Source organism: Saccopteryx bilineata, chromosome 2 (assembly GCF_036850765.1).
Source record: "Saccopteryx bilineata isolate mSacBil1 chromosome 2, mSacBil1_pri_phased_curated, whole genome shotgun sequence".
Lineage (NCBI taxonomy): Eukaryota > Metazoa > Chordata > Mammalia > Chiroptera > Emballonuridae > Saccopteryx > Saccopteryx bilineata.
The window spans coordinates 111604834-111618733 of record NC_089491.1 but is presented as its reverse complement, the minus strand read 5'-3'; the positions used below and the strand labels follow the sequence as shown (position 1 = coordinate 111618733).

The 13900-nt window shown below is 36.3% G+C and overlaps 1 protein-coding gene across 1 annotated transcript in view; it reads left to right on the top strand.

Annotated features, from left to right (window-relative positions):
- Window positions 1-13900, top strand: part of ZDHHC17 (zinc finger DHHC-type palmitoyltransferase 17) — a 102596-nt gene that overhangs the window by 13330 nt on the left and 75366 nt on the right. The window contains exons 2-3 of the mRNA XM_066257633.1: window positions 5706-5809; window positions 11237-11359. Of these exons, the coding sequence (XP_066113730.1) occupies window positions 5706-5809; window positions 11237-11359 (227 nt within the window). The remainder of the gene's footprint in view (window positions 1-5705; window positions 5810-11236; window positions 11360-13900) is intronic.

The window sequence follows — 13900 nt, the reverse complement described above, 5'->3', positions numbered from 1 at the left end:
AAATGCACTGTACAAAAGGCTGAAAGTTCTGGAGTATCTGCATGTTCCCTGATTCCTTAATTTTTGTGAGCAGTATATTTTATTCGTCAGTTTGATTTGTTCATTAGATTCCACATATAATTGAGATCATATGGCATTTCTCTTTTTCTGTCTGGTTTATTTCACTAAAGAAATATGGCCCTGGCCGGTTGGCTCGGCGGTAGAGCGTCGGCCTGGCGTGTGGGGGACCCGGGTTCGATTCCCGGCCAGGGCACAAAGGAGAAGCGCCCATTTGCTTCTTCACCCCCCCCCACCCTCCTTCCTCTCTGTCTCTCTCTTCTCCTCCCGCAGCCAAGGCTCCATTGGAGCAAAGATGGCCCGGGCGCTGGGGATGGCTCCTTGGCCTCTGCCCCAGGCGCTGGAGTGGCTCTGGTCGCGGCAGAGTGACGCCCCGGAGGGGCAGAGCATCGCCCCCTGGTGGGCAGAGTGTAGCCCCTGGTTGGCGTGCCGGGTGGATCCTGGTCGGGGGCATGCGGGAATCTGTCTGACTGTCTCTCCCCGTTTCCAGCTTCAGAAAAATACAAAAAAAAAAAAAAAAAAGAAAAGAAAAAAAAGAAATATGATATAAAGCCTTAGTATCCAAAAACAGGATAAATAACAGCTTAAGGAGGGAATTGAGGGGGCTTTTAAATTTTTTAGTTCTTTGATGTCCTTGAAGCAACTCAGGGGAACTCTGTGAAGATCTTCTTATTCATCCTTCTCATTTTACAAATAAGGAACCTGAATCCTTGCTAGGTTGTAGTCTAGTTAAGAGTGGCGGATTTTTTTTAAATTTTTATTTATTTATTCATTTTAGAGAGGAGAGAGAGTTAGAGTGAGAGAGAGAAGGGGGGAGGAGCAGGAAGCATCAACTCCCATATGTGCCCTGCCCAGGCAAGCCCAGGGTTTACAACGCTTTATCCACTGCGCCACCACAGGTCAGGCAGATTTTTAATTCAATAGTCTGTTACTCAAAAACTTTTTGTATTATACCATGCTGTTTCTCATGGAATTACTGGTTTTTTTGTTTTGTTTGTTTTGGGGGTTTTTTTGTTTTGTTTTGTTTTTACATAGACAGAGTCAAAGAGAGGGATAGATAGGGACAGACAGGAAGGGAGAGAGATAAGCATCAATCATCAGTTTCTCGTTGTGGCACGTTAGTTGTTCATTGATTGCTTTCTCACATGTGCCTTGACCGTGGGGCTACAGTAGACCGAGTAACCCCTTGCTCAAGCCAGCAACCTTGGGTCCAAGCTGGTGAGCCTTGCTCAAACCAGATGAGCCTGCGCTCAAGCTGGTGACCTCGGGGTCTTGAACCTGGGTCCTCCATATCCCAGTCTGACGCTCTATCCACTGTGCCACTGCCTGGTCAGGTGGAATTACTGTATTTTTAAAAGTTACATTGACCTACAAATTAGTATTACTTTTCTTGGCAGACCTATCAATTAAATTGCTTCTTGGTACCCATTAAAACTCAAGAAAAAATTACAGAATTTTAAAGTGTCATTAAATACCTGTGTGTTAAATTATATCTAATATAGCAAGTTTGTAATTTAAAAATAATATTGCCTATACATTTGTAAGATATACTTATTTACATAAGCACAGTTTTTAAAAAAATGTTTTAAAGTTTAAAAACTACCATTGTTATTTCTAGGCCTAGAGATAGTGGTTATCTTGACAGATAGTGTTGGCATTTGTCATACTGACAGGGTATTGGTTCTAGAAGTGAACCAGTTTCCAATCTGTTTAAAAGTGAGAAAAATAAATTGAAATTTTTTATTATAACTTTTTTTTTGACAATAAGACTGGTTAGAGATTTGCTTAAATACCATTTCTTCTACTCTTTATGGGAATGACTCAACCTTTCTAGAATTCGTCTAGGGATATGTTTAAAGCCATCTTTAAAAAAGAAGTCAGATTTCTTTTACTAAAAAACCAGAAAGAAACAAATAAAAATCTTACAGATGGGACAATAGATACTGATGTAGGTTTAATATAGAAATGTTACTAGAAAAAATACAGTGATTTTTTTAAGTACATTTGGAAGATCATATTTGTCAATGTCAGTGACACAAAATGGACTTTAGAAAAACTGAGAAGAGCTTTCTGGATGAAAATGACATTAAAGAGCATGAAAACATTGTAACAGTGAGCCTTAAGTAGAAATTTATGTTTTGTTTTATGAATATTTGTTATAAGCCTGTAAAGCAGTATATTTGTCATTAGTAAAAAAGCAGTTTGCCATAACACTTTCAAATTGAAATAGTTTTTAGTTTTTAATTTTATTTTTATTTAGAACTAAATTTAATGAGGTGACTTTGGCCCGTAGGAACACACAGGTTTCAGATGTACATCTCCATGACGCATGGGACGTTTGCCCCTCACTCAGCGTTAGACCACGTGCCTTCACTGTATATTTGGCCTCAGTTATTCCCTCCCTCTGGTAACCACTTCACTTTTGTCTGTGTCTGTGAATCCAGTTTTATATCTCACATATGAGTGAAATCATATAGTTCTTAGCTTTTTCTGATTGATTTATTTCGCTTAGGTTAATATTCTCCAGATCCATCCATGTTGTTGCAAATGGCAATATTTAATCTTTTAATGCAGCGGTTCTCAACCTGTGGGCCATAGGCGACCCCTGTGTTTTGGTTGTTCGACCCCCAGGTTGAGAACTGCTGTTTTAATGGCTCCATTGTATATATTTACTACATCTTCTTTATCCAATCTTCTATCAGGGGACACTTTGGTTGTTTCCATGTCTTGGCCACTGTGAATAATGCTGTGATGAAAATGGGGGTGCATATGTCTTTGTAAACAAATGTTTTTAATTTTTTTGGCAGATACCCAGAAAATGGATTGCTGGGTCACATGGTAACTCTAATCTTAATTTTTTGAGGAACCACCATATTTCTTTTCCATTGTGACTGTACCAGTTTACATTCCCACCAGCAGTGAATGCAGGTTTCTTTTTTCCCACAACCTCTCCAGCACTTGTTATGTTACCTGTCTTGTTGATAACAGCCAGTCTAACAGGTGTGAGGTGGTATCTCATTGTAGTTTTGATTTTCATTTCCCTAATAGCTAGTGAAGATGAGCATCTTTTCAAGTACATTTTCTGTTTGTGTATATTCATGGATTCATGGGAGAAATGTCTGTTCAGGTCCTCTCCCCATTTTTTTTAAAATTATTTTTATTCATTTTAGAGATGAGAGGGAGGAGAGAGACAGAGAGAGAGGGGGGGGGAGCAGGAAGCATCAACTCCCATATATGCCTTGACCAGGCAACCCCAGGGTTTTGAACCAGCGACCTCAGCGTTCCAGGTCAATGCTTTATCCACTGCGCCACCACCAGTCCCCATTTTTTAATTGGATTGTTCGTTTGTTTGGTGTTGAGTTTTATGCTTTCTTTATATATTTTGGATATTAACCCCTTATCAGAGCTGTTTGCGAATATCATCTCCCATTTAGTTGGCTGCCTTTTTGTTTTGTTGTCAGTGTCTTTTGCTGTGCAGAAGCTTTTTAGTTTGATATAGTCCCATTCATTTATTTTTGCCTTTACTTCTCTTAGGTTTTAACTTAATATTGGAAAATTCTTGCTTCTAATATTTGACTTATATTTTTTACCTATTTTGTCCTTCCACTCTACATTGTAAAGTCCTTGAAGGAAAGAGACTATGTTTGATGTCTGTCTGCAGTGCTTCTCTGAGCCACAGTGCAAATAGAAAAATCAGTATTGATTCTGTCTGTATTTAAAATGGTGATGTTTGGAATTTTTTTTGCATTGTTTTTATTTTTTAAAAGATAATTCATTAAATATTTTTAAATCTTGATTATTGAGTTCTTTTTGCACCATCTGAAACTTCACACTGTGTTAGGCCTGGGGTCCCAGCACACTGGAGAGTGCTTTATGTAGCGTAGGCTCTCAGCACAGGTTTTGTCAGTTATGCAGCATTACTCCATGTTGCTGGTAAGCCACTGCTAGTTTTCGTTTTCCATCAGTTGTCTTTTAGTCCTATAGAAGTCAGAATCAGAAGTTTAAAAAATTATTTTCCTGGTGGTAGGGGAGAACAAAATCAGAAAAGAAAAGTTAGAAAGACTATTCTAAAAAAGTGTTTTTCTTGATTCACTGAATAAATATAGAGCATAGAGAAGTTGAGAAGTATGATTCAGGGGAAATATTAAATAGAAAAGATTTAAAAATATTAAATGATTAAGTCTTATCTATTGGTTTGCTTCATCAGTTATTCAGAATGTTGCACGTACCCAGAATACTATACCTGTCCATGTTCAAATTTAACCAGTTCTTTTTTAATGGAATCCAAGAAGAATCTTTAAGAAATCACTTAGTAAACTGTATGCATTATGCATGTTGTGAATCTTGACTTAAGACTGATGTCTATTTTCTTCTGCTAATGTATATTTCTGATTATTATTGTGGTATTTTAATATTGGCTATAGCATTTTCATAAGGAATTAATTTGTTGAAAGGTTCTATATTTAGCAGTTTGCTTTTGTGAAACGTTTTAATTCTGTGACTTTGAAAATATTCAGATTGATAGTCTTCTAAATTTCTAACTCAAAGAAATAAAACTGGAATTTCTCAAATAAATTAAATGGCTAGAATAATTTAAAGATAACATTTTTTCCAGGATAATTGATCTTTAATTTAGTTGTAATTCCAGTTTGGTACTGGGTGGAGTGTAACTTTCACTACTTTGCCACCATCTTGATTCCCAAAGATAATAATTTTTTCCCTTCAATAAAATGCCATTTAATTTGTATTATCAAATATCAGTGACCAAGAGAGCATGAATTCTTCTAAGGATTTAATTCTTTCCAGATACTTTGTTATGCCTTATCCTTTTATTTATATTTATATTTTGTGTGTGTGTGTGGCGGAGGAGACAGGAAAAAAGGGAGAGATCAGAGTCATAGAAATTTGAACAGATGATGTTAGAACTGAATATTCAGTTTTTCTGTTTGCATATAAAGAAATAGAATTGTATCTCAGTGCATAGCAAATTTTATATTTTAAATAGAGAATTGCCACAGCATAGAAGCTTTGAATGGATGTAATACATATTATGTGAAACTATTGTTTGCTTTAATTTTTATATAAAAAGTTTCTTTAAGGGTATTGACATTTTTTAAATGATTCTGGTGGACTTACATTTTATTAGAGCTGTCCCATTGTTCCATATGCACCCAATTGTTAGATTGTTAATAAGTCCTCAGGCTGAATGAGTATAAGAAAAGGTAATACTTGAGAATAATAAAAGAATAATATTCGTGGGCTTGTATCTTTAGGACTTTAGAGTTTATTTGACATATGATGAAGTAAGGTGTTAGAGCTAGAGGTAATGTTAGATACTAGAAAAATTAGCCTAAGAGAATGAGAGTTGATTTGATGATGAGATAAGAGAGTTTTATGGAACTAAAGGTGAATTTCACTTATTCATTAGTCACTAAATTCTAGTCTTGCATCTTTTGTTTTGAGAGTGTGTATCAAGAGGTAGATCTCTTTGAACATGGTTTTTCTCTAGTATGCAGACCTCAGATAAAGATAAAACTTAATCATTTTGATAATAAGCATTCTTCAAATAGTATAAAAAAGTAGAGAAGTACTGAAATGTTTTCTCTACCTTTTCTCAATTCTTGCCTCTCTGATTTTCTTTTTAACAGGAAATCAAACCCCAGAGCCATTATAACCATGGATATGGTGAACCTCTTGGACGGAAAACTCATATTGATGATTACAGCACATGGGACATAGTCAAGGCTACACAGTAAGTTTCTGTTGTAGTTTTTTTCTTCGTCATCTGTATTTTAAATGAAATATGAACATGTATTTCTTTGTGTTTTTTATATTCTCAAGTTGGCGAGTCATGGTTTTCATACTCTGGTTCTTTAGACCTGATTTCCTTTAGTTCTTTGCACAAATTTAAAATAGCCGATTTAAAATCTTTGTCTAAGTCAGCGGTCTGAAACTCGCGGGCCGCATGCGGCCCGCTGAACAATTTTGTGCGGCCCGCAGACTAATAGTTTGAGACCCCTGGTCTAAGTTTAATGTCTGGGATTCCTCAGGGACAGTTTCTATTCCTTGTCCTCCTCCCACACACACACTGCCCACACATGTATGGGGTATACTTTTTTGTTTCTTTGGAGGTCTTGTGATTTTTTGTTGAAAACTGAGCTAGTCAAATAATGTAATGTGGCAGTTATAGATAACAGGTTCTTCCAGGGTTTGTTTGTGACATTTTAAAACTATTCTGTAAAGTCTGAATCTTTGTCTTGTGTAGCCACTGAGGTTTCCACTCAGTTAATGGTTGGCCTTTGATTGGACAGACTTCTTAAATCTTTAGACTAAGTAAGTCTTGATCTTCGTTGATTGAGTCTTTGTGCTGATTGAGTCTTTGTGCATGTTGAGACACTCAATACTCAACCAGGCAGTGACAGTTCGGACTTAGCCTTTACTTTCTGCTTGCACGGAACCTTCAAGTTGATCAGAGGTGAGAGCATAGGGCCATCACAGGTCTTGGTTGAACATGTGCATGTGACCTTATGCATGTACATGGCCTTCTAGATTCCCAAGAATATGTCCGAGCTTTTTAAAACCCCTATGGATAGCTCATTCCTTATGTTTTGCTTTTAAGCTTTTTGATTTGTCTGTTGTTTGTCCCAAATGTTAGCCATCCTTTCAAGTAACTGTGATGTTCAGCGCTTGCCCTACCGCACCCCCACCCCTCCCAGGGAAAAGCCTTTCATGTATCCTTCCAGAGAAGAACCAGACAGGTCAAATAGGTGACTCCATCCCTATTCTGCTTACTACAGTTCCATTACCAGGAAAGCAAACTTATTTTTCAAGGCAGCTGGGCAGCACAGAATGTGACCAGGATATGTTAAAATGCCAGCAATTTCTCTGTTCTTCTGAAATTCAGTTGTTCTTTTCAACTAAATAAATGTTCTTTGGATTGCCGAGAGCCTTTCGTTAATTTTCAGAGTTCTGAAAAAGTTGACTCTGACAGTTTTTGTCAGATTTTTAATACAGGTATTACATTTGTGCAGAGGCAAACTTTCAGAGATCCTTAGTCTACTGACACCACCCTACTTCCTTGCGTGTTAGTATCAAAAATCAAAGCACATTGTACCAGTTGTACTTAATAAACAAATTGTGCTACTCTACATTTCATTTTTCCTTTTGAGACTTTGCTTCTTTTGATATCTCCTTCCTCTCCTTTGTTATTAATTTCTTTCCCCCCTACCTAGTGCATGATTTCCATCAGCAAATGTATTCTGGCATCTTTTATTTTAAGGGAAAAACATCCTTTCTTTATCCCTCACATATTCTCCTAACTATCCTGTTTCTTGAAAAGTTTGCGGTCTATAATTTCTACCTTGAAAAACATTTATTTAAGTTTTGAAAAATTTCAGTCCTACAGAGAATAATAGCTGTCAGATTAAGCAGATGTTATCATTTTGCTGTAATTGCTACAGGTTGCTGAGTGTAGTCTTTCCCATTTCCCCCAAAGAGACCTCTCTTGAAATTGCTGTGAATCATTCTCATGAACATTCTTGTGCATTTCTACAAATATTTATAAGCAAAATATGCTATTGTAATATGTGCTTAAATTTATATAAATTATATTCTACATTATCCTTTTGTAGCTTGCTTTTATTTAAAAAAAGCTATGTAGCTTTTGTGATTTATCATTGTTAATAAAGACCTAGTTTATTCCATTCCACTGATTTGTATGTAGTATAGTAGTCTGCCCTTATCTGTGGCTTCACTTTCTGTGGTTTCAGTTACCCATGGTCAACCACAGTCCAAAAATATTAAATGGAAAATTCTAGTAATAAACAATTTATAAATTTAAATAGTATTCTATGCTGAGCAGTGTTATGAACTCTCCTGCTGTCTTATTCCATCCCACCTGGGACGTGAATCATTCCTCTGTTCAGTGTGTTTGTGCAGCGTAAGCTACCTGCCCTGTTAGTCACTTAGCTGCCATCTTGGTTATCAGATATTGTAGTGCTTGTGTTCAATAACCTGTTTTTTACTTAATGAGGGCCCCAAAGCACAAGAGTACTGATGCTGGCAGTTCAGACATGTCAAAGGGAGGCCTTCTAGGGCTTCGTTTAAGTGAAAAGGTGAAAGTTCTGACTTAAGTCATTTTATCATCTTATCACAAGAAAGGTGAGTACAGGACAATAAGATATTTTGAGAGTACAAGATAGAGAGCACATTTATATATAACTTTTATTACAATATATTATATTTTTATTTTATTATTATTCTTATTAATCTTTTGCTATGCTTAATGTATAAATTAAAACCATAGTACATACAGGGTTCAGTACTATTGCAGTTTCAAGCATCTACTGGATGTCTTGGAATGCATCTCCTCGGGATTAGGGGCTGCTGTATTCTATCACTCCTTACTAAGGGACAATTAAAAATGCTTCTACTTTTTCATTATTACAAACATTGTATCAGTGAATGTCCTTGCATCTGTTTCTCCTGTACATAAACAAGAGTGTTTCTAAGGTAGAAAAATCAAGTGTAATTTCTGGCTTGTTCAGGGTCCTCTTTTTCAACGCTAGCAGTTATTGCCAAATTGATTTCCCCAAATGGCTATGTCAATTTATACTGCCACTGTAGGAATAGAGTTCTTCTTTCACCACATTCTTGCTAAATTCTAGTTTGGTCACACTTAATAATTGTCAGTTTGATAATTGTGAAATGGTTTTTCTCTGTTTTGATGGGTCTTTTCTCTGATTATAAATGGTTTTGAATATATTTCCTATGTGTATTGACCATTTGAGTTTCTTCCTGAGTGCATTACCATTTTAAATCCATTACTCATTTTGAGTTCTTTTGTCTTTTTACAATTTGAGAAAGTTCTTTATGGACTTAATAGAACCTGTGTCCTTTTAATGCCTTCTGAGAGTCCTATCTGCCTCTCTCCTAGCTTCTTCCTACCCTCCAGTCATGTAGCTCATGATCTGTACTCCTCTCCAGTTGTCCAAATGTGTGTGTGTGTGTGTGTGTGTGTGTGTGTGTGTTCTTCACTGAAACAATGTGCTGGGATTTCTCTGGAAACCTGGACTTCCACAACAGCTCTCTGATCTGTGGTGATTGTTTAAGACAGTGTTTTCCAAAAGAGCTTTCCTGAGCTCTCAGATCATAGCCAAGAGGGGCTAGAGCCAGTTCATGGACCATTGCAGGGGCCATTTCTGGGATTGAGGTCTGTGTTCCTATTACCCAGTACATGGGTGAGCAAGATTTCTCCTGGCTCCCTTGGTATATGGTGCTGGATCCCACAGGTCCCACAGAGCCACTTTTGTCTAGGTAGATGCAAATTATTGTTGGAAGAGGGACAAATTGATGGATGTCTTTTTTCATCATGATGCTGATATGACTCTGTGGTCCATTTCTAAATATTCTTTTTTTCTTCCATTTGTTTAGTCTTGTGTAGGTCCACCCTGTTTTAATCATTTTTTAGTCTTCAGAATTGTCTTAGCTATTCTTGGCCTTTTACTCTCACAAATGAATTTTAGGATTCTACTTGGGAATTTCATGAGATAATTTATTTAGGATTTAAATTAGAATTTTATTGCATTTGTAGATCAATTTGGAGAAAATTGGTGTATATATTTTATGTATACATTAAAGACATTTTAATTTTTTTTTCAGACAGAGAGAGAGACAGACAGGGACAGACAGACAGGAAGGGAGAGAGATGAGAAGCATCAGTTCTTTGATACGGCTCCTTAGTTGTTCATTGATTGCTTTCTCATATGTGCCTTGACTGGAGGTGGGGGCAGGGGAGAGCTACAGCAGAGCGAGTGACCCCTTGCTCAAACTAGCGACCTTGGGTTCAAGCTAGCGACCATGGGTCATGTGATCCCATGCTCAAACTGGTGACCCCATGCTCAAGCTGGTGAGCCCCAGCTCAAGCCAGATGAACCTGTGCTCAAGCCAGTGACCTTGGGGTTTCGAACCTTGGTCCTCTGGTTCCCAGTCTGATGCTCTATCCACTGTACCACTTCCTGATCAGGCTTTAATGTCTTTCAGTAATTTTATTTACAATGAGAGTAGTGTAATTAAACATGCTTCCTTAGCATGTTTTAGTTTATTTTAGATAGTTTAATATTTTTATGTTAAAATGTTATGGCTATCTGATCCTAAATTGATTTTATTTAGACACTTTTAATTTATTTTTTTCTGAAAATAAAAGGATAACTTCACAAAAATACATTTATTTTCTAATGGAAGAATTACATATGGTGCATTTACTAAGTCACAGTAATTATTTTTTCAGTATTCACTAAGCAAGGATTTCACTGTACTTTACTATGTAAACATCCATTTTCTGATGATAGTTCTTACAAGCTAATCAGGTTTTGGCATTTTTGTAATTACAACAAATGGGTTTGTACATGTTAGAAAATTGTATCAAAAATTTTTAGTATATCCAAATGAGAAGGATTTTAGAGGTGATAGGTGATGTATTTAGATCTTTCAGAAATTATGTTGTATAATGGTGGAAACATTTCCAAACATTGTTTTAAAAAAATACTCTCTTTATAGCAGGTGTTTTTCTGAAATAAAAGTAGTTGCTTTCTCACTGATGTCTAAAATAGTCCCTTTGTCTTGAGGGGAACAAACTAAATAGCTTTACACTTCTTAAGAATGTAATAGCTGATAGCATACTATTTTGCACAGTTATTTGGCATTGCTATCCCTTCCTCCTCACTGCCAGAGCTAGCAATTTGAAACACGTGTCTTTTTGTCCCATTATCTTTTTGCTCTCCTTCTTCTTGATGTTCTGATAAATCATTGATATGCTGTTTGTTACTGCATTTTTATGTCTTTAATATTTTTAATGTAATTGTATTTATTTTTATAAGCTGCCTCAAGTGTTTTTTGAAATAAGTATTAATATAAATAAAAACATGCAACTGATAGGTGTTTGATTTCTGATATCCTTTTTATTTCCATCTAATGAGATTATTGCATTCTTATAGATGAGACACAACCTCTAAAATGGATTAGTAAAAACTGTTAGGTTAAAAGTAACATTTTGTGTTGAGCAGTTCATTTTAATACCAGGTATCAAAGTGGAGCATTATATTTTTTGAAAATGTTATTTTTGGCTTTAGATTTTTTGTCAAATAGTAGTAATAATCTCTGTTTTTCTTTTTCTTTCAAGATATGGAATATATGAACGTTGCCGAGAATTGGTGGAAGCAGGTTATGACGTGCGACAACCAGACAAAGAAAATGTTACACTCCTCCATTGGGCTGCCATCAATAATAGAATAGACTTAGTCAAGTATGTGTTTTCTATATTTTTAGTAATTATTATAAAATTATTAGAAATTATTGTACAAATTAATAATTTCTAAAAATTATAACTTTTAAAATATAGATTCTGTGTATCTTTTTTCCTGAAAAAAATTGTTTTTAACATATTGTATGCTTATTATGTGCCAGGTACTATACTGAGTGTTTTTTCACGTATATTTTCTTTAATTTCAACTCTTGAAATACCCTTTTCAGCTGATGTGGAAACTGAAACATACAGAGGTTAAATAAGCTACTGATGACATGGCAGAATAAGGTTGGAGTCAGGACATTAATTCTAGCGGTCTAACTTGCAGCTCACGTTCTAAATAAGAGTTCTATGGGGAAAAGCTACAAAAGGAAAGGGGTTAAAAAGATAATGGGTAATAATAATCTGTTTTAACTATTTATGCTAGTATAAGTGATGAATACATACTAAGGATAAAATGATTTTTATTACTGTTAATCTGCTGGTTTAGTATTCGTAAGAGGTAGTTAGATAATCAAGAGTCAGATGAGAGAAACCTTTGTTAGTAAATCTGGTTGAGTAGTCTTATACAGTAATTTGGACATAAGATCTTTAGATACAGACATGTCTGAAATGAATTGCTTGCAGATGTGCAGTTAAGTTCAGTGCACAGAGTCTACAGGCAAGTGGGATATTAATGTCAGGTAGAAGAAATTGTTTGCCCTTAGAGTTCTAAAGAAAGATTAAGCAAGTAATATATAAAGCATTGAACTCCATGAATCACTTTTGTCCAGAGAGTGTATTTTCATTTTATTTGTTCCTTTCTTTTTTCATGTATCTCTAATCTTCCCTCTGCTTTCAGTATGGGTTTCCTAATATCTAATGCTGTTTTTTGCTTTTTGGAAATGTTTTTATTTAATTTTCATTAGTGAAGGAATAGTATGTTTATATGGTATAGAATTTTAGGTCTATACCATAATTTATGGTTTTGTTGTTTTAATTAATTAATTTTGGAGAGAGGAAGGGAGAGAGATGAGAAGCATAAACTCATAGTTGCTTCACTTTAGTTGTTGATTGATTGCTTCTCATACGTTCCTTGACCAGAGGCTCAGGCCAAGCCAGTGATCTTGAGCTTCAAGCCAGCAATCTCTGGGCTCAAACCAGTGATCCCACAGCTTGCATAAGCCAGATGAGCTTGTGCTCAGATCTGCGACCTCAGGGCTTTGAACCTGGGACCTCAGTATCCTGGGTTGATACTCTACCCACTATGCAACCACCAGTTAGGCTATTTATTTATTTATTTATTTATTATTTTTTTTATTATTATTTTTTTTTTTTTTGCATTTTTCTGAAGCTGGAAACAGGGAGAGACAGTCAGACAGACTCCCGCATGCGCCCGACCGGGATCCACCCGGCACGCCCACCAGGGGCGACGCTCTGCTCACCAGGGGGCGATGCTCTGCCCGTCCTGGGCGTCGCCATGTTGCGACCCTCCTGGGTGTCGCCATGTTGCGACCAGAGCCACTCTAGCGCCTGGGGCAGAGGCCACAGAGCCATCCCCAGCGCCCGGGCCATCTTTGCTCCAATGGAGCCTTGGCTGCGGGAGGGGAAGAGAGAGACAGAGAGGAAGGCGCGGCGGAGGGGTGGAGAAGCAAAATGGGCGCTTCTCCTATGTGCCCTGGCCGGGAATCGAACCGGGGTCCTCCGCACGCTAGGCCGACGCTCTACCGCTGAGCCAACCGGCCAGGGCCTATTTATTTATTTATTTAAAAATACTATTCCATTGTTTTCTGGCTTCTGTTACTTTTGAGAAATCAGTCTTAATTATTGGGCTTTTGGAAGGCTTATTTTTTTTCCCCTGGATGTTTTAAGATTTTCTCTTTGTTTTTGGTTTTTGCAGTTTCATGATGATGTGTTTGGGAGTGGATTTCTTTTTACTTAGTCTGAATGAGATTGTAAGGAATTCTTTATTCTTGGATTGATATTTTATCAGTCCTGCAAAAATCTCAGCTATATTTCTTCAAATACTATTACTCTGTTTCATTCTCTTTTTGCTCTCCTGGAACTCCAATTAAATGTATATTTGACCTATTCATTGTATTATATTCTTACCCTCTCATCTGTCCTATCCTTTTGTCTTTGCTTCATTCTGGAAACTTTTGACCTATTTTTCACTTCATTTATTCTCTGTTTTATCTATAACCTGCTGTTAAATTATTTGTGTGTTTCTAATTTTATTTTTCAGTTCTAGAATTTTGGTTTTTTAAAAATAGGTATGAAATTATTTGTTCCTGAAATTTTCAATCTTTTCTTACTTGGACATAGTAAATATAATTATTTTATAATATTCACCTGAGAATATATAGCATTTGAAGTCTGTGTGGGTCTGTATTATTATGTTGTTCCTTTGTGTGTCTGGTTATTTTTGAATATGTCTAATACATATTTAGACATTGTGTCTGAAAAATTATTTGTTGAATAATTTGAGGCCTAAGATGAGAAGATTTCTATTTTTCTGCTAGGCCCAACTTTATCTTACTTTTAAGGATTTAGAGCCAGTTT